The sequence below is a fragment of the Zalophus californianus genome, chromosome 12, assembly GCF_009762305.2.
Source record: "Zalophus californianus isolate mZalCal1 chromosome 12, mZalCal1.pri.v2, whole genome shotgun sequence".
NCBI classification, from domain to species: Eukaryota; Metazoa; Chordata; class Mammalia; order Carnivora; family Otariidae; genus Zalophus; species Zalophus californianus.
In genome coordinates this window covers 78,146,052-78,171,176 of record NC_045606.1, presented here as the reverse complement: position 1 = coordinate 78,171,176, position 25,125 = coordinate 78,146,052, and the positions used below count along the sequence as shown (strand labels likewise).

At 38.1% G+C, this 25,125-nt stretch overlaps 1 protein-coding gene across 1 annotated transcript in view; it reads left to right on the top strand.

Moving 5' to 3' along the window:
* The window catches only part of CADPS2 (calcium dependent secretion activator 2), a 509,442-nt gene that overhangs the window by 395,122 nt on the left and 89,195 nt on the right, over positions 1–25,125 (top strand). Inside the window, 2 exon segments of the mRNA XM_027573409.2 lie at positions 3,043–3,166; positions 5,180–5,200. Of these exon segments, the coding sequence (XP_027429210.1) occupies positions 3,043–3,166; positions 5,180–5,200 (145 nt within the window).

Below are 25,125 nucleotides of genomic sequence, written 5' to 3'. Positions count from 1 at the left end.
CATGAAATAGTCTTTTTTTTTTTCAGTGAAGTATAATCATCCGTTTTTCAGACTTCACAGTTGTCTTTCATTACCCTCCCCCTACCCCCGACTTATTTGTGCATCTACCTGTCCCATTTCTCGTACCTATAAGGGTTTATCACTTAACATGCCCAAACGTATCCTTCCTTTCATTCTAAATCAGTCTCAAATTTCATTTCAACTCGTGTTACTTTAAATGAATTCATGAATTGTGAAAATTCGTTTTCCCTCAAAAAATAAATAGCAAACAAGGCTTTCCTAGCCGTGCTAAAATAATTTATTAATGAAAGTACATTCTCCACTCCTGTTTTTGTAGCAGACAAGGTTTGAAAGGGAAGTATCATTTTCATTTATTTATAAAACTATTCATATGCTAGTTGGAGCCTAACAGTTAAGTGATGTGGACAATTCCTGTTCCTTATCAGCATTAAAATGATTTTCTAAGGATCATCTATATCATGGTAATATATATATATACACATATATAGTATATAATATCATGATTATTCTGGTTCTGGTTTATTGACTTCAAAGCACTTGGTCTTGTCCACTTTTCTGCCAAAGAATTCTAGATATATTACACTGTTTATCAGCACTTCTATTAAAAGCAAAAAGGAAAGGCATTTTTCAGTGATTCAAGGACCTGCAAGATGAGGCTAGAACTGATGACTGTATACAATGGTTGCATATGTCTGTCCCTGTTTTATCCTTGATTCCTGCACTTCATATGATAGAAATATTATTATAGCAGTTACCTGTTTTATTAGAATTTTTATAATAAAGCTGTGTGTAACCCAGTCTTTTCCAAAGTATTCATTTCATCCAATTCGTTGAGGTATCATAGAAAAGATAAAATCTTTGCGGAGTGCTTTACTTTTGGAACGGCATCCCATCCTGAGTACCTGATACAGCCTCTCCATGCGCTGGTTTCCATGATAGAGCTCCCCTCCTCCCCCAGCAGGGAAGAGTTCCTAATGGCATAGATGCCCTTATGTACAGACACGGGGCAGGATGAACAGTGACCTTTTTTCCACCTAAAGTCACTTACCATGTCTCTTGCTGAACTGAGAGAGAAATGGTAGGGCCATTCTTCATTTCCATGTCTCTGTACTTATTGACGTCTTAAAAAAACAAAATCTGCATGTGAATTCGTCATACTTACTATGCTTTGGAAGAAATGGAGGGGATACAGGAAACAAGCTGTGTCTCCCTTTTTGCTCTTGCCAGCCCTTAATCTGTATTTTGCCATTAAAGAGGATACAATTCCCCCCACTCCAAATTAAATATCCAGCTCCTGGGTAATATAAACTATCACCTGATTTCAACCCTGGACTCACCTCTGTAACAGACATATACATTCTAATTTTAACAGCTATTTCTATTATTTAAAAGTGTGTCAGGCTCCTCGGTGGCTCATTTGGTTAAGCATCTGACCCTTGATTTCGACTCAGGGCATGATCTTAGGGTTGTGGGATTGCACCCCACTTTGGGCTCCATGCTGTCTTGGAGCCTGCTTAAGATTCTCTCCCTCCCTCTCCCTCTGCCCTCTCTCCCTTGCCCCCCACCCCCCCACTTGTGCATGTGCTCTCTCTCTGTCTTAATGAATGAGTGAATGAATGAATGAATGTGTGTCACCATGGGAAGGTCTAATGGTAAAGTTCATGGTTATGCATATGGGACAAAATTAATTTTAAATTTAAACTTTAGTAATAATCACATTAAAAACAGTACATTTAAAAACATAATAGTACATTAATGCTTGTTTTTTTTAACTATCAGCAGAAGGATTTTTTTGCCTATAAAGAATCTAATGTGTAGTTCTAATTAAAGTACCAAATATATATAAATGTGTTAAAGATTTTTAATATGAGACTATGAAGAATAATTGAATTTGATGGGAAGGAAATTTTTAAGTGATAAGATTTGCTGTTTTGAAAAAGAAAGTTTGCCTAAAAAATTAGAATATGTTGTGAAGGATCACCAATGCTTAAATGGTTGAGTAAATTTGAGATTATAAAATCCTTTGTGCTGAGGCTGATTGAAAGAGAATGAAATCATAAAGCATGGAATGGATGGTTTCATATTCTTTTGATGAGCCTTTAAGGTAAAAGACTAATAGAATAGTAAGAATACTTACTGTTTTTGTTTTCTCTATATTCACATTTTGCCTTCTATTTTATAATTTGAATATAAGTAAAGCCAGAAAAGCTGCATTAACTATACGAAAAGATAGAGGTTAACTAATGGTATAATCAAAACTGACTGTAAGCAATTTTACCACTGAGAAAGTTTTAAGGAAATTATCAGTGAGTCATTATAAAAGTGCTTAAATACATTATGTTTTGAATTCTGGATATAATTGTATTTTCCCTTGGCCAATAGTAATACTTCTAAGGGAAAAACAAAACAAAACAAAAATATATTTAGGAACTCAACAGAAAATCTGTTGTTTTTTAATTTCAGAAAGTTTCCGTGTATTTTAACATTTGATATTCCATTCATTTCACTAAAAGATTTTCTCCCCCTCAACAGATTAAGTAATTAAAGTTTAATTGTGGAATTAGAGATCTTTATTTTTATAGAGCTCAAAAACAGTGCTTGTTCTTCATAGAATTTTTTACTGTTTTCATATATATATATATATATATATATATATATATATTGCTCAAAAGATTTAAAGCTTTTCTATCAGGGATGTGCAAGACAAACTTTATTACTTGTCCCAAGGACTATAATCCTGATCTGAAACAATTGCTCTGATGGTGTTGTGGGCCCCTGGAGGAAAAGTGACAGTCATCACATGAAACGGTGGTTTGGCCTATGGGAGGTTTTGATGTGCATAAATGAGGCTTGGACAGGAGGAGCCAAGATTGGAGGATTACATTCCCGGTCGTGAAGTGCCGACTCCTTACTTTCCCCCAGTGTTACCTAGGACCCCTTCCTCATAATAGATCTAGGACATTTTGTGTAATTTGATTGCAGTCTCTGTTTTATGCAATCTCTCTCTCTCCCCCTCTTCAGGTTTTAATGAAAGATATCGCCACTCCCATACCAGCTGAAGATGTGAAAAAAGTGGTCAGAAAATGTCTCGAGAAAGCAGCCTTGATCAATTACACTAGACTCACAGAATACGCCAAAATAGAAGGTCAGTGCACTGAGCGATTGTCCAAGTGGCAGTGAGAGCCAACAATGCCTATTAACTGAATTTTCTGTGAGAAGTTCTTTCCTTTCCTGAACAAACCTGTACCGTGGCTAAGGGAAATGTCTCATTAAAATCTCAGCTGGTGAACTGAAGAGCTTTTTCCTATTCATTGCTTTAATATGCCTCCTGGGACTCTGCTTGAATGAAAGACCCAGGATTCGTGCTTAAGTTGTCCTTTGTTCTTATTTTGAGTTTTCAAGGAACCAAAAGGTGTTTTCATGGGTTGTATTTTTTGACATTACCGTAAGTATGTCTAACGTTTAAACTATGGGTAGTGTCTTCTTTCCCAATCAGTAACGGTATAGTGTTACATAATTTTATTTTCTATTCAACAGTGTCTCGCAGAGAAGGAGGAAACTTGATTATGGTGAGGGCCAAAATAAACTGATAGAATTCCCTGCAACTTTTCATTGCTTGCCGTATATTAATGCACTTGAAAGATTACAGAGGACTGCACATTTTTTCCTCTTCCTTCAGGTTTCATTCATTAAGAATACTGAAATTTAAGATGCTTAGAAATAACTAGATTGAAATTCGTAGCAAAGTCACAAAATCAGCTTTATTCAGCAGTCCTTTGATATAATTAAAAATAGGAAGGGCCTCAAATATTTTGCTTTAATTATCATACAACTGGCTTGTGTAGTACAAGTAGCATTAACTTAGGGGAAAAGTTTGCAATGTTAAATACTTATATCTAAAAATAAAAGTAAATCCTCTATTAGAAAAATTTTAGTAACTTTAATATAAAATTGTACTTAATTATAAATTTATTATTGATATTAAGATAGTTTTATCAAAATTGGGATGATGAAAAAGATTGAGTATAATTGGCTGTGTTATATCCTTTTTTCCTCTCCAGATCTGATCAGGCTTTCCAACAAGCATGCAATAACCAACCTCCTGAGTGATTAACAAAAAAGCCATCCCATCACTATAGCAACCAATATTATATCATGAGAGTAACAACATGAAACCTCCTTAGTTACCAGTTTAACATCATTAATTATGATATCATGTTGTGTTAAAGCAAAAGCAATGAATATTAGATAATTTGGGGAAAGTGGAAGATAAACAGATTGGTTTTCACATCTTGAATACCCATTCAAACAATTTTTATGTTTTGGAATATTATGTGTTGTGAACATGGGTTGAAAGAATTGATACAAAAATAGACATATTAAAACCTTTCAAATCTGATAAAGGGGAAAAAGTTTGTGCATAACTTGAATAAACATAAAATTGTTTTATCCAGATGTTTCAAATCTATCCAAAAAACCTATGAGAATCCTTTTGTTCTTAACTGTCTATTCTAATTAATATTTTTGACCATTATCTTGTCCAAGAATACTGAAAAGATATGCAGAATATTTCTATTTTCTGGTCAGAGTCCATTTTAACATGTACAAATAAAATTATTTGTCACAGCTTTTATTAATTAGCTAGCTTTTATTAATTAGCTAGGCGTGTTAACACTGGGGGTCAGAAGACATAGCTGTTCTGGATCACACAAAAAAATAAGTCTGTTAGAGAAGAGCCTACCATAGGACTAAATGGACAGTGGGCAGGGAATTCTCCTACTTCTTTCCCTTCTGGAGTCACCTGTCTCTTATTTCAAGTTGACTGTGAGAATATTCTAGAAAATGGATCCTAGAAATCTAATTGGGTGGGACTACTGAGCAGTCTCCATTTTCAAAACAAAACAAAACAAAATACATGCTTAGTATATGAGAAAACTTCTGTGCATTTCATTATCTCCCTTTCTTCCAACCCCCCATTCTTATATCTAAAAAAGGAAAGCACTTTTTGTTTATGCTCAGGACCAGACCAAGAACAAAATCTAATTTAAGTTAGAAATAGGAAGTGGCTACTTTTCCTTGCTTGGTTGACCTCCTGCATTATGTGAGCAGCATGGGTAGAATCTGTTTCTCTCCTAAATTGTCTCTTCTTACATTTTAGGCCCAGCAGAAAAGGAAGCAGGTAATGAATGTTTGTGCATGCACGTGTCGTTATTTCTATTGTGGTGCGTGATGTTTGATGTTGATGAAGAGCTGTCCGCTTTTCAGGGCTCCTTATTAGATCACGTTGGTTAAGATACTGAGAATACTTTGATTTTGTTGGAACTATTGTTAATGCTTTGTAGGGAAAATACAGGCCATTTATGTCTGTAAAAGTTCAGTGATGTTTTTTATAAAATTCAAAGCAAAAAACCTGAGGTTGTATTAATGTTATACATTATGTTTTAAGCATGGACACTAATCTTAGTTGGAAGCTCTTGCCAATATTTGGAGGGCTCTTACAGCTAGAAAAGAGGACCATCTTTCCTTTATCACTCCTGAAAAATAACAGAATAAAAAGCATAAATGCTATTAAATAGGAAGTAAGCAGCTCTTAACTCTGAAAGTTGCTCATCAGAGGAATGAACAGGGGTTCTGAAATCCCAGCCTCAGGCAGTTGCTAGGAAAGCGTTCTTCTCCTGGTCTCTGAATTTGTAAAGGTTTCCTTACTTTTTTCTTATGCCACTTATCACCACTGTAATTACTTTAATTGCATGTGCTGTTGTCTGTTTATCCTACCTGTCTCTTCTTTAGCCCCTTGCAGGCAGGGTCCTGACTGAACGCGTTCGCTGTTGGGTGCCAGCACCCAGCCCTGCGCCGCTGACACAAAGTAGGCTCTCAGTGCTATGGAGAGAGATGAGAGGTTAGCTAGTTAGTTCATCCAGTGATGAACCTGCCTAGTCCCAGTTCCCTTCTCTCATTCAAACCCTGCATGCAGCATTATAGACAAGTTTGACTTGTTTTTAACTAAAGTCTTCGAGTAACGGGCTCTGTTTCTATTTTTCCTAACTTTTTCAATTCTGTTTCAGTATTTGACCTCAGAAAGCATCAGGCACAGAATGTTCTGAGCCAGGAGAAGGGGAAAGAACACACCTACAATGATCACTAAAGTGCACTTTAGAGACTACCATCACCTCTTATGACAGCCCATTGTAATAGCAGCAGTCCTATGCTCTTTGACAAACTTTTTCAAAATCTCTTATGGCATTTTATCCCTCACAATGTTTCTGTTGTGAAGATAGTTCGTATGTAGTTGACCCACAGTAAGTCCAGAGGTGTTAGGGGTTTCCCACTGACATAAAGAAGTCAGCCAGCTGGGACTTGCATCAGGCGTCCTGATCCCCATCCTACAGAGTCTGCCTCCTTCCCTTATGAAATGTGAAGGGGTCGCAGTGCGCCTTCATGAAGGATGGGGCAAAGGCACCATGTAAATTTGCACACATTCCCATTAAAAAGAGGGGAGAATGGGAGAGTACTCCCATGTACTTCACTTCCAGACAGAAGCCACATATTCGACATTTATACTACTACTCCATGGTACAGGCTGATAACTCTAGGAGAAACACTTTTCTTAATATTAAATGCCCCCAGGGGCGCCTGGCTGGCTCAGTCGGTGGAGCATGGGATGCTTCATCTTGGGGTTGTGAGTTCAAGCCCCATGTTGGGTGTAGAGATTACTTAAAAATAAAAAAATAAAAGTCTTTAAGGGGGTGCCTGGGTGGTGCAGTCAGTCAAGCGTCCAACTCTTGGTTTCAGCTGGGGTCATGATTTTAGGGTTGTAAAATAGAGGTGTTAGGCTCCATGCTCGGTGCACAGTCTGCTGAAAGCCCTCTTTCCCTCTGCACCCCGACCCCGTGCTCATTCGCTTGCTCATTCTTTCTCTCTCAGTGAAATAAATAAATCTTTAAAAAGTCTTCAAAAAATTTTTAATAATAGAATTAAATAGAAAAGAGGGAAAAATCAGTGTAGACTAGGTGATTTAAGTGGATTGAAGGGGAAAGCTAATCTCAGTTGAAGAATCTTCTGAAGTAACAAGAGGGGTTTTGAAGAAATAATAGTTCTATTTCTTTGGTTGCATTTGGTAGCAAGTTAACAGGGTTACCTAGTAAATGTTCTTGGAAGTACTTTAAAAGTGACTAAAAATGAGAGAGTCAGTTACATGTGTAAGAGCTCAAATGCTTGATAAGACTTCCAAGCAGTATTCTCTTGGGCATTATGATCCTGTTCCTCAGTTAGTTTGTCATCTAGAGAAGAGTTGAATTCTGCCCAAGATTTGTCATGATTTTGTCATCTATTGACTGCCTATTCCCTCAGGCTTTTTTATTTACTCTGCTTCATTAGTTCCTTAAACAACTCTACAAAACAGAGACTTTACAGAAGAGGTAACCGAGACTTCAGAAAAAAGTCAGTAAGCTGCACAAGGGTGTGCTGTTTGTTACTCAATTCAGCAGACATGAGATTTGCACCCCTGTATCTCCATGTTCCTGGGTTGCCCTGCCCCCAGGGCTGATTCCGAGTGCTGACCTCAACACCTCGGGCACGTCGCAAGAGCCAAGGGGTCATTTTTGCCAAAAGTATAGATATTTAATAAGAGCAAACATTTATTACCAGGAACTGTTGTAAGCACTTTACATGTATCCATTCACCCTTTCCAATAAATATTTTTTTTATTGATTTTCTAGGAAACTGAAGCAGGGAGGCTACTAGCCATACTAGCCAGAAACAGCTAGGAAGGGGGAGATTACAACACACTATCTTCCTGTTGAGCTGCTGTCTTATTTAACTGCGTCTTCCTGCCTCCCATTTCTCGGCAACTTGGGTAGTTAAATTTACACTCGGTTAAAATATGTGGACGTTTGAAAGGAAGTCTGAAACAGTACGGTCCTTGGAATTACAATGAAAGCTATAGATGTACCTTAAAATTTTCTAGTAGTCACATTAAAGAGGTAAAAAGGAAACAGGTGAAATTAATTTTAATAATAGTTCATTTAACCTAATATATCCAAAATATTATTTTTAAATGTATTCAATATACAAAATTATTGAGATATTTTACATTAGTTTTTCATACATAGTCTTTGAAGTTGGATGTGTATTTTACTCTACTAGCACTTTTTTTTTTTTTAAAGATTTTATTTATTTGATAGCGACACAGCGAGAGAGGGAACACAAGCAGGGGGAGAGGCAGAGGGAGAGGGAGAAGTAGGCTTCCTGCAGAGCAGGGAGCCCGATGTGGGGCTCGATCCCAGGACCCTGGGATCATGACCTGAGCCGAAGGCAGACGCTTAACGACTGAGCCACCCAGGCGCCCCTCTACTAGCACTTTTTATAGCCCCATTTCAAATACTTGTTTACCTGTGGCTAGTGGCTGCTGAATTAATTGGACAGCACAGATCCTATCATAAGGCTAAGAGTTGGACTCCGGAATCTGAATCTTTTTGTTTTTTCCCCCACAGACACACATCTCACACTGTCAGGTGTTGAAAGTGATTAAAATTTGTAACCTCTCCCCTCCCCCAACCCACATCATCTCCTTCCCTTCCCTACGGTACACGGTATAGTTCGTTCATACTACTATTGTCCTAGAAGGTTTGCTCCACTAGGGCAAGACTTCTGCATTTCAATAACTGCTCTATCTCCAGTGCTGAAAGACGTGCCTGGCACATATTTGGTACTCAATAAATATTTATTGAATAAATGAATGAGTTTATGGCAGAGAGGCTATTTATAGCAGAGAGAACACCTGTAAACTGACAAACTGGCTTGCAAAAGGTCATCCAAATCAATCACTGAATAATTAACAATATAAAAGCAAAAACTAACCACTTAAAAATAACAAGATTGGAAAAATTAAACCAGAATTTCATGCTCTTGTCATGCGCAGGGAGCGGGGGGGGGGGGGGGGGGTGGGGGGGGGTGGGGGGGTGGGGACTAACTCTGGATCACAGAAGCCAGAGGTTATAGAGAACAACTGCATTAACAATATTTAGCAGTCTAACCTGTTTCAGTTGTTTCTATAATTCAGCATATGCTCAGTTGGACCCCTAGTTCTCTCTTCCATCCTTGGGAATTCTTCACATTCTCCATCTGCAACACAAATTTGCAGAATAAAGGGATTTTTTGGCTTTGTAATAAATGAAATAGAACAAATGCCCTCTCTCTCTCAATGACTTCTTTCCTTCTTGGGAATTCTTTGCATTTGTTTCATGAGAACAGATAGTTCATTTTGAGAATTTAAGGTTTCTAGAAAGCATTTTTTTTTAATTTTAAGAAATGTTTGAGATTTACACGGCTGCAAAATCAGTTTTCTTCCTTGATTTAATTTTATCATGACTGCTTAATGTAATGGTAAGATTCTTTTTACAGTATTTATAATCTAGGGTTCAAAAAGGTACTGAAACTTCTTTTCCTAATTGTGTGTCTTTTTTTTTTAATGGTATACCTTGTTGATGCAAACTAGCTCCTTTTAAAGGAGAATCAATTCCTTCATTCAAGGAATTTCTTATAGACAAGAACAGCAATAATGCATCTAGTAACAGTCCCTGCTTTCTCCTGAAAACTATGCACTGTATGAGGACTTAAGATAAAAGAGAGACAGCTCCTTAGAGCTTGCCTTGACCTGAGATCTTTTGCCTACATTTGGGAGCTAGACTTATTTTTAATCTCAAAACATGGAGGTGCCCTAAACCAAAGGTAGCATGGAGTGAACAGGCAAAGTCTTTGTGCACTGAGGATCTGCCTGGGCCCTTTGGTTGCCAGGTTTCCAGGTCTAACCCCCAAGTGCTCTCATTTTCAAAGTCTCCATTGAACAGGTAGAGATGCTTTCCCAGAGGGCCACACTGCTTGCTTTCTTGGAGAGAAGTTGCACTTTGGCAGTCCTTATATCATTAGGATGTATTTGCCATCTGGGTGGCATTTTAATTTAACATTCCATTGTCAAAGTGTAGTGATAAATAATAAATAAATAAAATCTGTTGTATAGAAGTAAGTAGATAAAAACTGCACAGTTGATGAGGATATTTTTTTGTTAGTGAATAATTTTTTACTAATATTTCTAGAATAACCATTTTCTTTCATAAAAGTTGTATGTGTTTTAAAAATTTGATTTAAACATTTTTTGAGTATTATATGTTACAATGAATTCACGTTACTAACGTCTAAATAATAGACCTGAAATTTTGTGCTCCCATTAGAATTGATGATATTCTGATGGAGGTAATTTGCATATTGGAAGAAACAATTCTCAGCTTGAAAACTAGAAAGCAAGTTGAGGAATCAAAGAATTTCTTTGTAGCCTTTTTGGACATGGCTTGGACAGTGGGACTTTGGCATGAAACTTAAACCTCTGTGACCATTTCTGCTTCTGAGTCACAGATGATTTAGAGACAAATTGATAAATGTAATTTCTGGCTGTAAGAGAGAATGACTTATTGTCATCTTTGAAATTTTTGAGAAAATCCAAAATCTAGAAAGAGCTTTTAGTTTATAAAAATATGTGTATGTAGAGTAAAAACGCTGGTTGAGCTACATCATCTGGATAGGATCAAATTAAAATTTATTTTTGTCCTATATAAAAAGAAAAACTGGATATTTTTCAGATGATCAATGGATGCTTTAAATCACCTAAGAAGATAAATTTTTTCTGATAGCCATAAATTACTTTTATTCCATCATCTAATATGCAATTGAAATGTTAATTTTAAACTGTCTTTTTCTCATCGATATATTGAGTTAAATGTCTTTAACACCACTTCCTTGCTACATCAGTAGCCTTAGTCTATGTAATGTATACACCAGAAGGCATTAGGACCATATTCTCTTTTAAGTACTATGTAAGTGATATGAATTTGGCCATTTCCACAGCTGATCTGGAATGAATGAGGATTTGTAGTATGTTTATTTGCTTCGGCTCTTTTCCCACCACCTCACCAGCCACACAAGATAATAACCCCGCACTGTATAATTTGTGTTCACACCAATTAGTTAGCTCATGACAATGTTGACAGATTAATTCCTATGAATCAAGAGATGTTTTGGGGACATAATAAGCAGTAGTTGCAGGGATTATTGACTAGAAGAGGCAAATGAAGACATTGGCCTCCAACTGACAGGGCTTTAGAGCTGTCTGTATACCTTCCGGTAGCTCAAGGCAGACTTCAGACGTGAGGAGTGTGTTGCACAGTTGAACATTAGCTCTCTGCACACTCAGGTAACGAACTACGTGAAAAGTCACATGAGGCCATAGGAGCACCCGGTATACCAGTGGCAGCATGATGGTAATGCCGGAAACACTCTCAGGGCCACTGCACTCACTACCCACAGCTTTAGTGACCAAAGGACTTGGAGGGTTCTGTCAACTCCTGACAAACCATGGAGACATTTAAGGACACTTAGCGCCCTCTCCTCTAAAATTGGTTCTGAGTCTGCATTTCATTAACATCCTTCCTGCTTTATCTGAGTTTAATTGTGAGGAGGCATTAGTATCTGTCACTCGATTAAAAACAACTACTGACAGCACTTTCCTGCCGCCTCTGGTTTGGGCTTCTCGTACCTTACGTTGGCGTTAATGTTGCCCGCACTGGATGATTTGTCATGCTTATGCCAAGGTCTTCTGTGACCTTAAGTAGTGGTACCTTTCCTTGACTCACAGTCTTGGTCATGAGCCATCCACCTTTTCCTTCTTTATTTTTGTAGTGTGAGTTATAATAGATGAGGACAGTCTCCATCAAGGATGGTCGCAGCTAATCCCATATTCAAAATGAAACTGGATTCAATCTTGATTGATGTTCTCTTTCCAAATCAGTCTATCACAGGAACTTGATCTTAAGTTCTTAAGATCTTGATCTTAAATAAATTTAGATATTCAAGAGCAGTCCCTTCCTTTCCACCTTCGAAGCAGAGTAAGCCCCAGCTCTCTAGCTCTGTACCTACAAACTTATCAGCTTCCCCACCTACCCATGTCTCCTGTTCTCCAGCATCAAGGAATGAGGTATCTTCCTCTTCAAGGTTGACTCATCCACCTGTGATATTGATCTCAATTGCACCTACTTATTTCTGGATGGAATTTACTCTATCATATATCTCTTTCTCCTGTTCCTCCCTCTTTCTACGTATTTCCTTTCCATCTATAACCATGGTGTCTCCCTAAATAAAGCTGCCTTACCCTGACCTCTCCACTGCCTTCCATCTGCCATCCAAAGAGCGGCATATACTCAATTTTATTTCACTCACCTTCACTGCACTTGTCTCCCCAAAGAAGTTTGGTTTCCAGTCTCACCAGTCTGTCTCATGGGGAGGTACGCTAGCTGGGAGTATAGCTGAGCAGAGGGAGAGTGAATGGGGCATTGCCTTGAGACAATCCGTTCCTTTCCTTTTGCCTTTGGAATTGATAGCAGTGGCTGGTATCTGTGGCATTGTCAAGACTGGGCCCGGCTCTGCTGCCAAGGCATGGACACTGAAATGGCCTGAGCCACTCTCAGGCAGTCACACCTTCACTCCTCTGCATCCCAGCCTCTGGCCTCGTGAATTACAACCTCAGGAGACTTTTGGTCAAGTGCTGCAGCTTTGAATCTCACAGATTAAGAATGAATCCCTATCCTTAGGCGTTGCCTAATGGATTAATAGCAAAAGGGAATTACCCACATTGGTTCTGTATTCTGGGATCCTGTGCTCCAAAGCTGAAGTTTCTCTGTCCTCAAAGAACACAGGCAAGCACCTGCGCACCATCTCATCCTGAGTTTCTCCAAATGACTATGAGCTCTCAGATCAAAATAATTAGACTCCAGGGGTGCCTGGGTGGCTCAGTTGTTAAGCATCTGCCTTTGGCTCAGGTCATGATCCCAGAGTCCTGGGATCGAGCCCCGCATCGGGCTCCTTGCTCAGTGAGAGGCCTGCTTCTCCTTCTCCCACTCCCCCTGCTTGTGTTCCCTCTCTCTCTGTGTCTCTCTCTGTGAAATGGATAAATAAAATCTTAAAAAAAAAAAAAAAATAGACTCCTGAGGAGTACAGCCCTTATAAAAGACAAATGATATCTATCATCTAGAACTTATTATTCTTAGCAAAAATTGAAATTAAGCATAATGCATACACTCAAGGACATGTAGGAAAATTCTAAAAATATGCAAGAACAAGAAGTCATGAAAAACCAAATGGAAATATTAGGTATGAAAATAATATGGTTTTAAGAAACACTGGATACAGGATGAATACAGCTGAAGAACTTATTAGTCATCGGGGAGATCAAAGCGAAGCAGTAGGAAAGGCAAAAGATGTAGACAATGTAAAAGGAAAGTTAAGTGATGTGGAGAATAGAAACAGTAAGATAGACTTTCATTAGAGTAAGGGAAAAAATGCAGATAAATATAGTATGAGAGGAAAATAACAAGAGATACAAGAGATATAGAAAATAATGGAAGAGTATTATGAACAAAGACAAAAGTTGAAAATCTAGATGAAACTGATACATTTCTTGAAAAACTGTGTTGGTGCGATCAACACAAGAAATGAAACTCAGGCCAGACAGTTTTAAAGAAATTGAAATAGTGTCAGACCCTCCCATTCCCAAATCCCTAAGCCTGGATTGGTTTTGGAGGTGAGTTCTACCAAATTTTTTAGGAACAAATCCTGTACAAAATAAGTTCAGTGAAATGGAAAATGAGTGAAAGCTGTCCACTTCATTTCATGAAGCAAATATAATCTTAATTCCCAAACCTGATAAAGGCAGTAGAACAAAAGAACATCATTATAGGCCCATTTCACTGAGAATATATGCAAAATCTCTAAGTATAAGATCACAAAAATCCAACAGTGTATTGGGAAAATAATCCATGGGGTTTATACCAAGAATATAAAAGGAGTTCAGCATCAGGAAACTAACAAGCTAAAAGCAAAACTCATATCTCAAGAGATGTTTTTTTAAAAAAGTATGTGAAACAGTTCAGTGCTAACATGATCAAAAATTATACTGTTAGCATCCTAGAATTCCTTAACTTTATAAAACCCATATAGAAAAAACCTACAGCAAATATTTTACATAATGAAGAAAGTTTAGAGGCATTCCCACTAGGATTAGTGACAAGTACTTACAGTATCATTGTCATAACACTGAGAGTCTTGGACGACATTAAAGAAATGAAAAAAGTAAATCCAAAGAATGGAAAGAGGAGATAAAACTACCATTGCAGAGGGAAGAAAAAAAAATCATTATAGATGAAATGATCATCTCTCTAGAAAATCCAACAGGATCTACATAGAACCTTTTAGCTAAAAGAGTTCAGTAAGTTTGCCAGATGTAAAGTCAACTTGCTAAAATCAATACCCTTTCTCTACACTAGTGGTTCTCAAATGTTTAGTCTCACAAACTAGTACACTCTAAAGATTGAGATCCCGAAGAGCTTTGGTTTAGATGGATTATTTCTACCAATATTTACCATATTAGAAGTAAAACTGAGAAACTTATAAAATATTAATATTTACAATTAACAATAGGGAACTCATCACCTGTCAACATAAATAGCTTTTGAAAAAAAAAAAAATTTTTGCACACCTCTTTAATTGCTGTCCTAATAAAAGACAGCCGGATTCTCATAGGTGCTTCTTGCATTGAGCCTTTTGCAATATGTTATCTTGGTTGATATATATTTTTAAGAAATCTGGCCTCATGCTGATATGTAGTTGGAAAAAGGAGGAGTATTTTAATAGATGTTTTTAGGTAATTATGGGTTTTCCTCTGTGATATTATACCAAAGCTTGGCAAGTGATAATTTCTTACAGTTTAATTGCAATGTAGAATCTGAAAGCATATCAATGAACTTTTTATACTATTAAACCAATTGGTTCATCATGTATTTTGAATAGATCTTTTGCCATGCATGATTTTTTTTAACACAATGTACCAATCATTTGGAAAATATTGGTCCACGGAGTTAAGATCTTTTTAGTGTTAACAAATATGTCAAAAAGTCACCCTTATTAATATCACCTGCCTCATCAGAAAAGTCTCAAAGTCTTGGGAGGCTGTCAAGTTCATGACAGATACAAGTTTTCTAATATTCTGGTTTTCCTTGAAAGCTTTAACTTTATAATTAGCAACAAATACTGTTTTTTTTAAGTGACAGGTTGATTTCATTTTTTTCAGAAAATGCCTGCCAAATGTCCCCAAGTCTAAATAAGCAGACTTTGTCCATCAGTAGTCTTTTCAACTAAATGGTTCTCTGAAAATAACAGTGCCCCTCCCAGACTCAAACAATCACATACTTCTCCTTTAGACAATCATTCCACTTCAGTATGCAGATGTGCTTTATGCAAAGTTTTCATTTTGTCACAGATATTTAAAAATGTGTGCTCAGGAAGGGCAGGGATTCAATAAAGTTTGTTTTACTGTTTTATCAAGGACTTTTGTATGTAAAACTGGCTTTTTTTCTGGTATGCGTGGGGGTAAAGAACCCAGGGAGGAGTAGAATTTAGCACCATGGCCTTGATAATGCGCTGCGGTAACAGCCTTTTTACCTGCCATTGCTTTTGTACCATCACTGTAAACATCAACAGAGTCAAAAAGGCAAAAAACATTTCAGTATTATGAAAATAATTTTGACCTCACGGATCCCTAGTGGTCCATGGAGCACACTCAGAGAACCACTGTTCCACACCATAGATCAACTAGCTAAAAAAATATAAACAAAAGTATCTTTTACAGTAACCAAACTATAAGGCATCCAGGAATTGACTTTGCCAAAAGCATGTAAAATTTCCTAGAGGAAAGGTTATAGAGAGTAATATAAGTAGATATAAGACAGGGGCGCCTGTGTGGTCTAGTAGGTTAAGCAACTGACTCTTGGTTTCAGCTCAGGTCCTGATCTCAGGGTCATGAGATCGAGCCCGGGGTCAGGGCTCTGTGTTCAGTGTGGACTCTGCTTAAGACTCTCTCTCCTTCGCCCCTGTCCCCCACGCCCCGCCCCTGCTCACACATGCTCTCACACTCTCGCACTCTCTCTCTCTCAAATCTTTAAAAAAAAAAAAATCAGTATAGGATGGTCCATGCTCTAAGAGGGATGACTTGATAGTATAATATATAAACTTTCCCCAAAATTAATCTATACATTCACTGCAGTGTCCCATCAGAATTCCAGAGTTTTTTTTAAAAGAACATGATAGGGCACCTGGGTGGCTCAGTTGGTTAAGTGACTGCCTTCGGCTCAGGTCATGATCCTGGAGTCTCGGGATCGAGTCCCACATCGGGCTCCCTGCTCAGCAGGGAGTCTGCTTCTCCCTCTGACCCTCCTCCCTCTCGTGCTCTCTCTCTCTCATTCTCTCTCTCTCAAATAAATAAATAAAATCTTTAAAAAAATAAAAATAAAAGAACATGATAAATTGAAATGGAAGAATAAAGGCTATTAAATAAGTCAACCTAAGGGAAAAAAGGTGTATGAAGACTTGCCTTGCCTGACACTAAGATTACAAAATCATCACCACATCCTGTGAAGAAGAATGTAGACTCATGTACAGATAGGAGCCCCCTATGCTTCATCCATAATAAAGTGGGAACATAAGTTAGTGGGGAAAGGATGGGCTGTTTCAGAGATGTTAGAAGGAAGGACTGGGTGGTGCAGTGGGATAAGGGCCCGACTTTAGGTTTTGGCTTAGGTTGTGATATCAGGGGCCTGGGATGGAGCCCTGCAGGGAGGGGGTGCAGCACTGAGTTGGGAGGCTTGAGACTGACTCCCTCTATCTCTGCCCTTCCCCACTGCACGCACGTGCACACATGCCCTCTCCCTAAAAAACTTTTTTAAAAGAAGGACTTATTTAGTGGGGAAAAAAAAAAAAACTGAATCATTCTCTGATAGAAACATGGTCTCCAGAGCCATCAGAAACTTCACTGTAATGAAGTCAGTGTCAACCACCGTGGATTTAGTATTTCTCTTTATTGTAACTATCCCCAACTCATGTTTTTACCTTTTCACTTCCTTGATGATTTTTCAAAGCTTATCTGGTATCTGTTTGAGTTGAAGCAAAATTGCTTTAACTTTCTTATAAAACATGACATGTGCCATTTTAGTTACTTCATTTTCTACATAGAATTGTCAGCTAACCATCTACACTTGGACAAAAATACTTAGCCCCCTCTGAACTGATGCCTTGAAAGCTCCATGAATCATATTGATTCACAGTTGCAAGAGGAAAAAGGTTCATAAAAATAAGATAAGGTAACCACACAAAAGAGTGCATCAGGAGTTACTTAATTGAATATATCCCATATTCCCCAGGATCTGGAAAATATATTCTTCCAAAAGCTTCTCTTTGATGAATATTTGTCTTCTGTAGGAATTTTCAGTGAGAACATAAGCACCTCCTGAAAAAACAAAGCATTTATGTAATGTCTCCTTTGGCATGCCCCTTACTGGGACGTATTCCCTCAGCTGTGATCTATAACACTCTGAACAGCTCTTGCTGGAATCTTGTCTCCTTCCTCTGAAGATGCATAGAAATCTCATTACGAGTGTTCAACACCTGTTCCCTAAAAGGTCTCAGAAAGGATGTCCACTCACTTGACAATGTGTCATGTATTTGTTGTGTGTGTCTGTGTGTGTGGGTGGGTGGTTTGGGTTTGTTGGTTTTTTTTGTGTTTTTTTTTTTTTACTTTTATGTGGAATGCAATGCACAGATAAATGCAGTTTTGACATAGCAAGTTTTCTTTCTTGAGCAGTTTGGTAGAATTTATCCTCCTCCAAATCCAAAGTTTGAAACCAACTGATTGGTGACCTTTTCATTTATTTACTAACATGTGTCAACAGGTAAACCAAGTGACATAGAGCAGTGTGGCTTCTGCAGCAGCTTGTTAATCTGAGTAGTTTAGATGTATTCAAAAGTCTTTTACAATTGGACAAAACCAGAGTAATGCAAACTGACAGATTTTACCTCTTTATTTCTCAACAGAGTTTGTACGTACTCAGAGCCTGGACAGATGAATAGTTTTAGAAACTAGAGTTCATTACTTAGGGGCCATAAATAAGTGGCCATATAGCTGCAAGCACTAAATGAAAAGGCCTAATCAGTGTTTGTAATGCCAGATTTTTTTTATTTCAGAAAAATAAACCTGTAAAATATCCCTGAGGCATTTTATATACACACATTTTCATAGTGGCCAGCAAACCCAGGATGTTAAAACTGTAGAAATATTCAAGATATCACTAAGCCCAACCCTCCTCTCTACACCTGTCCAACAAGGAAACATTGTCCAAATCTGAGCATCAAATATCACTACTAATGCATTAGTTGGCTGCCCTAACACATCTTTCTTCTATGTCAAAGGAAACAGAGATACATATAGACATCAAGATCTTGGACTCATTCCTTAGCACCCAACATTACAAATCTTTTCAAAGTATATCTTTCATATTGTTTTCTTTCCTTCTCCTTCAGCTTGCCTCCCAGCTGGGCAGCCTCTACAGTCCCTTTCACCCTCCTATTGCCCATTTCCTAACATCTTCATCCCCACTACCTCATGAGATCCTGCCTTGCCTGACTCCCATTGTTTATGGCAGACCTTCTTGAGAATGAAAGAGAGTTTAAGGGGCAGGAGGAGAATGAGAGTATGGAGGTGTGATGGTACTTTGGTGCGTGAATATAACAAATGACCATGGAAAGGCTGTTTTAAGTAAATGTAGTTAGAAGACAAGAAGAATTAGGCCTGGAATTTAAGATTCTATAGACCTTAATTATGTGATAATTTAGTATTGGCCTGGTTATTTATTATTATATATTAAAACTATTATTCTGATGGCTTTCAATTTCTGAATCTGAATTATATTGAGAGGAAATGTACAATGTATGTATAAAGAACAGTAATACCAAGGAGACCATTTATCAGTTTCAGCTGCTGAATATATATCAGCATGAGGTGTGTGTGTGTGTGTGTGTGTGTGTGTGTGTGTGTATGATATAGGGATGTGTAGATATATATCAGGGCTAAAGACCAGGCTTTAGGAAAACCCCTGTTATACAGTTAGCAGGTAGAATTGCCAGTGGAAAATTTTTATGCTGTCATTAGAATCCTGCAGCAAGGGGGGTAAATCGGAGGGGGAGACCAACCATGAGAGGTGATGGACTCTGAAAAACAAACTGAGGGTTCTAGAGGGGAGGGGGGTGGGGGGATGGGTTAGCCTGGTGATGGGTATTAAAGAGGGCACGTTCTGCGTGGAGCACTGGGTGTTATGCACAAACAATGAATCATGGAACACTACATCCAGAACTAATGATGTATGGTGATTAACAGAACAATAAAAAATTTAAAAAAAAATCCTGCAGCATATTTCCAGCCACAGCCAACCAGAGCTAGCTAAATATCCATTGTAGAGAGTTTTCTTCTCTCTCAAGCCTTCATAGTCCTTGCAGCCAGCAACACTATAATGATTTTTTTTTTTCCTATGAGATCTTGGATCTTCCTGATTCACAGACTTGAGAGCTAGGGTCTCAGTAGTTAAAAGGACAACTTTAATGAAACTCAAACCAAGGTGTCTGTGTTTCTCCACTCTTATAAAATCACAACAGTTGTCTGTGACAACTGTTAAAGTACATATTAAAGCCTACTGATATTTGTCTAATTCTATCACCATCATCCCTTATTTTAAGATCTTAAGAGGAGACTGTGTCTCCATATTCCTCCTAAAGAAAGTCTCACAAAGCATCACTGACATTTATCTCACGTATGTATCTGGCCTTTTATGGCCCATTACTCCTGGATCTCCACTTGTTCTTGGCTTCTGCAGACTGTTCAGTTTGGGTCCAGTCTGGCTGCTCTTGGCCTATATATTCCAGTGGCCAATTCTTCTTTGTTCCACAGTTGACCATTTGCTTAAAAATGAATTTATTGGTGGGCAAGATAATGCAGGTAAAGTAGTTAATGTGACCGTCACCACAGGACAATTATTCCGAAGTACTACATCATTAGCATGGTTAATTCCAAAGAGGTATTACCTGGAACTTTGTTTTAAATGACAGTGTCATTAAATGATTTGGTCCCAAAGGGGTGCTAGGAATTAGCAGGCCACAGACCTATTTGTTTTCGAACTTCTGTGTTATTAGTATTCTCACAGATCTTAAACAGTTGTACAGAGGCCATAACATACTAGATATTTTCATTCACACAGAATTGTTCAAATATGCACACTATGGTATCTGGAATGTCATTACAGAAAAGTAAAACGTGTTCAGAGTCTACAGAAAAAGTCCCCTTTCTCTCCTAAAATGAAGTTTATACAAGGGGTCAGATAAAGGAGGAAATAATCTGAAGTTTCAACAGGTCACCCTTGTATTTAAACTCATTTTTCATAGACCCTAGTAGTTCTCAGAGTGCATTCCCCAGACCAGCATCATTGGCATTTCCCTGGAACTTGTTAGGTGAATTCTTGGGTCCTAAACAAGACCTACTGAATCTGAAACTCCAAGAGCGATGCCAGGCAATCTGTGTTTTAACAAGCTTTCCAGGAGGTTCTGGTGCCTGCTGAAGTTGAGAACCACAGATCTTACCACTGGATGACCTTTGGGATTCCAAGTAAAAGAAATCAGATGTCGTACCCTTGGCCCAACTTTCTTGATCTTTTAAACCTGGCAAGGCAAAGCTTCACTGCTTGGGTCTCAGTGTATCCCAGGCGAATGCTTCCGTGTTGCTGATCTCCCTACTCCTTCCAAGCTGTGGTCCTTTGTCTCCTTTCCCTACAGAGTGTTCATGTTTGCCTTCCCTCATGCTCTTTCCTCTTTTTCTTTCCCTCAGGACCCACAGGACCTGTTGCTCCTCCTTAAGTCTTACAAGTTTCTCACCTCAGTTCCCTCCTGAGTGTCAGGGCTTTCTCCTCATCTCTCTGATTGATAATCTTTAGAGGAAGGGAGAGCAACAGAAGAGTGTGTTTCTTTTTGTTTTCTTCAGACAGAAGGAAGAGAAAGGTGGGAGCCTTCACTGTTAGACTGCTGCTAGCTTTCTCTAATCTAAGGTTTCTGACCTCAAACACATTACCCATTAAAAGAAACATTTCTTTCTGAAGATCTCCATGTTATCCGTGAGCAATTTAAAACCTTCCTATTGACATATCTTTGATCCTATTTCATGCAAGATAATAATGCAGTTCTTGCATATTGAATGCATTTAATTCACTCTCCATCAGAGCTTTATAGCAGAACTTCCTCATATTTAACAAAACAGATGATACGTAGCTATCTTATACGTAGCTAACCTTATAATCTGGTTAGGGAGAAAGATACAGATACAGAAATTCTTGGAGGCAGAAATATTACCTTATTCATCATTGTATCCCTTTAGTTGTTAGTACAGTACCTTTCAGGCAATAAATGTTTGTTGAGTCAAATTCAGGGTCACAAAATCGGGATGTTGAAGAACCAAGCAAGAAATCTTAGTGCATATACAGGAATTACTTTTTGATGCACTCTAGCTGGTTATCATGACCTAGATGCAAGGAAGAGGAATATTATGATGGTGTTATTGCCATGGTCCTTCAATTCACCATCTTAAATTCTCTCCCCCACTGGAATTTTCAAACTTTTTTTTATTATTATTATCGAATTCTATTTTTTGTTTAGTTGCAAGTATAGATATGAGTTTGTAAGACTTAAGGTCAAAACCTTACAAATTTTTTCCGTATCCTATATGGAAAAAAAAGGACTGAAATTATCTTATTGGTCTTTTTCCCAGGTCCTCTCACAACCTTCACTCTGAGCATTACTGTGTATCCGCCACTGGAGTTTTTGATGGGAAATAGCTGGAGGGGAGGCAGCTGGGGAGAATGTGCTGGAAGTATGCAATGGGGGAGCAGAATTAAAACCTACCAGAGCAAAACAGCCAAGCTGTCTTCTTAATGTCTCCCCACCTCCCTACCTTTTCTCCAGTGAGACCTCTTCTTAAATGTACAGAGGTATAATTAAAAGGAATATCTTTGAACAGCCAGGGAGTATTATTGTAAAAAAGTAAAAATGTTCCAAAATGAGGAAAGATCATACCTAAGATCAGTGCATTGAAAGTCATGAAGAAACCTCGCCACTCTGGGCATATTCATTTTAAATGTTATTATTTGAAATGTATTACAACCTTCAGCAATTTGGTGTGAAGCTTGAAGAATATAGAGATATCTGTAATACTTTGAAAAATGTTACAAAAAGTGAAAGTGAACATTTTGAGGAGGAATTCTCAAATATTCAGTGTTCAGATTTTAATGGGGTTGTTGATAACCTTGTTATCTACTAGAGTTCTGACTATAAAATGCATTTAACTTCTTGGCGATAGTCAAATGAATGACAGCCAGAGATGGCATACACAGCGTACTTGATAAGATGCTATTTATTTAAAGTATTAGAGTGGCCATTATGTTCAAGTACAAAGTTCTCTCAATAAATTTAGTCTAGGAAAAATAAAATGTTTTAGACTGTTTTTGAGTTTCAGTAGAACACAGCGTACTCTCAGAGCTTTATTTAAGATAGTGTCAAATATAAAAGCTGGTTTTGACATATTCACTCGTAAACAGAAATAAGTTTTCAGGTTGTTTCTGTGATTATTCTCCATTATTGCATACTTATTGGTAAGGATATGGTGACTTTAAAAACTCTTGAAACTTTCAGCCATTTCAGAAGTTTCTATTGAGTATATACAGTCAGTTTAGTGTGTGTATATGTGTGTGTTATTCAGAGAATTGAAAATGAAAAAGAATTCAAGTCTTTGCATTATTGCCTCTTACCTGGCATCAGAGGTAAGATTTTAATCCTATCTCAAGTGCCCTGTATGAACTTGGACACCTCCTTTAACCTCTCCAAGAACTCTTTTTCCTAATCTGGAAATAGGGGCCATAATTATCTAACTTGCAGAATGGTTGTAAGGATTCAGTAAATAATGTAACTAAAGTTGGTAGGAAAAATAATTTCTTTTGTGATAAAAACAAATATTGTTGTCTTTCTATTTCCTTATGAAAAACACATGATCTAAACATAGAAATATGTTTAAGCAATATAATCCAATGTCAAGAAAGCACAACATTTATATTTATAGGAAGCATAGAATTTATTAGCTAGAAAGAATTGTAGAGATTATAAGGTTCAGTGACTTCCTAGCATTTGTTTGGCTTATGACCACTTTGAGAATGTGAGAGTTATGATCCTTCTTGCCCCCAAATGCCTCTCTACACAGAAATTAGCATATAATTTTAAGGATACACCCTAAAACCTATTCCTAATCTCTAAGTCCCTTGGGTCAAGAATTCTCAATTTAATTCACCACTTTGAATCTAAAGATGGAAAAATTAAGGAATATAAGTGAAATATAAGTGATATGCTCTTGAGAATTAAAAATTATTTTGAGAACTCTTTTTTTTTTTTTTTTTTTTAATTATATCTACCTGACAGAGAGAGGCACAGCGAGAGAGGGAACACAAGCAGGGGGAGTGGGAGAGGGAGAAGCAGGCTTCCCGCGGAGCAGGGAGCCCGATGTGGGGCTCGATCCCAGGATCCTGGGATCATGACCTGAGCCAAAGGCAGATGCCCAACGATGGAGCCACCCAGGCACCCCGAGAACTCTTACAAAGAAGTCATTCTCTTACACTTTAAGAATACAGCCTTCATCAGTTTTTTGAGCATTGTTCTCAGACTGCAACTGCATTTCATTTGTGGACTTGCTGACTAGTCCACCTTTGGCGCATGTTAGTGACAAGAGCTCTTTGCAGTCGCAGACAAGTTAATTGAAATAATTTGGGTACTGATTTTACTTTTAACACACTTTTTCCCAAAAAATTGTGTTCTTGCATTGTCAGTAAACATTCATTAGGTACCTGTGATACTGAGAGCACAAGATAATGAGACCCAGTTTCTGACTTTGATTTGGGCACAGTCGAGTAATAGGCTCACAAGCCCATAAGAGGGGAGCCCAGAGAGAGGAGCAATTCATTCAGCCCCAGAACTTTGAGAAGGTCCCACATTTAAGGTAACATTCAAGTTGTATCTTCAATGATGAGTAGGAGTTTTCTAGGCAGAGAATCCAAATATCTTAACTCCCTGTGTGTGCAGATTTTGCAATGCTTATCTTTTTAGTTTAGAATAATTAATACATATATGGATATTAGTCCTAAAAAAATGGAATGTCCCACTGAAGACCCATTCCCTAGTTTCATCAACTGTGCACCCTCATTCCCTGAGCCACACAGTCTCCCAACCTCAGGGTCATTCTCCTCTATGGCCTGCAATTTCTAGTTACTCACAAGGGCTTGCAAATTCTTCAGAGCATCCCTGCACCTTCCTATTCTGTTCCCATTACCATCTTCCCATAGTTCTCTATTTTACTAGACCTGACCTAGGTTGCACAACCTCACCAATCCTTTTTCCTACACAACCACAAATACATTTTCCTAAAATTAATTTAATCTGAAGCCTTGCAAAGAAACACTTGCTCTCAGTTATACATAGGACTTGGTTATCTAGTTATGCTTATTATCTTACTTAAAGCCTGCCACAATCTGACCTCAGGCTCATCACCCATTATTCTCCAGCATGTTTGTACTCCAGCCAGGCAAGGGCAGGGCAGAGATGGTAAGAGCCCACATTAAGCTCAGGTCTCACCTTCTCCACTTGCTAGCTGTTGCACTTGATCTCTCCAAGCTTGTTTCCTTATCTGTAAGTTATATGGACAAATAACCAAGCAACTTAAAGCTGTTGGGGAAATTAGTGTGTGTGATGATGCATGGAAAGTGCCTGGGGCTGTGCCTGACACATTAATTGGCTCTCAGTAAATGGTAATAACATTTGTAATCATCATCATCATCACCTTCCTCTGAAGTGCACCACATCTCTGTCACACAGTCCTTTCCAAAAACCCATCCTCTACTTACCCAGGTCATTTGTTATTCCTTTATGACCTGCTTCCGGTCCTACTTACCTTCCTGCTGATTCCTCCCACCGAAACCCACCCTCTCTCACGTCTCCTACATTACTGCTATGTTTGCTCTACACTGTTTCCAAACTTTTCTTAAAGATCTTGTGTTCTCTCACCAGACTTCAGTAGTTAGAGCTGCCCCAAAATGGAGT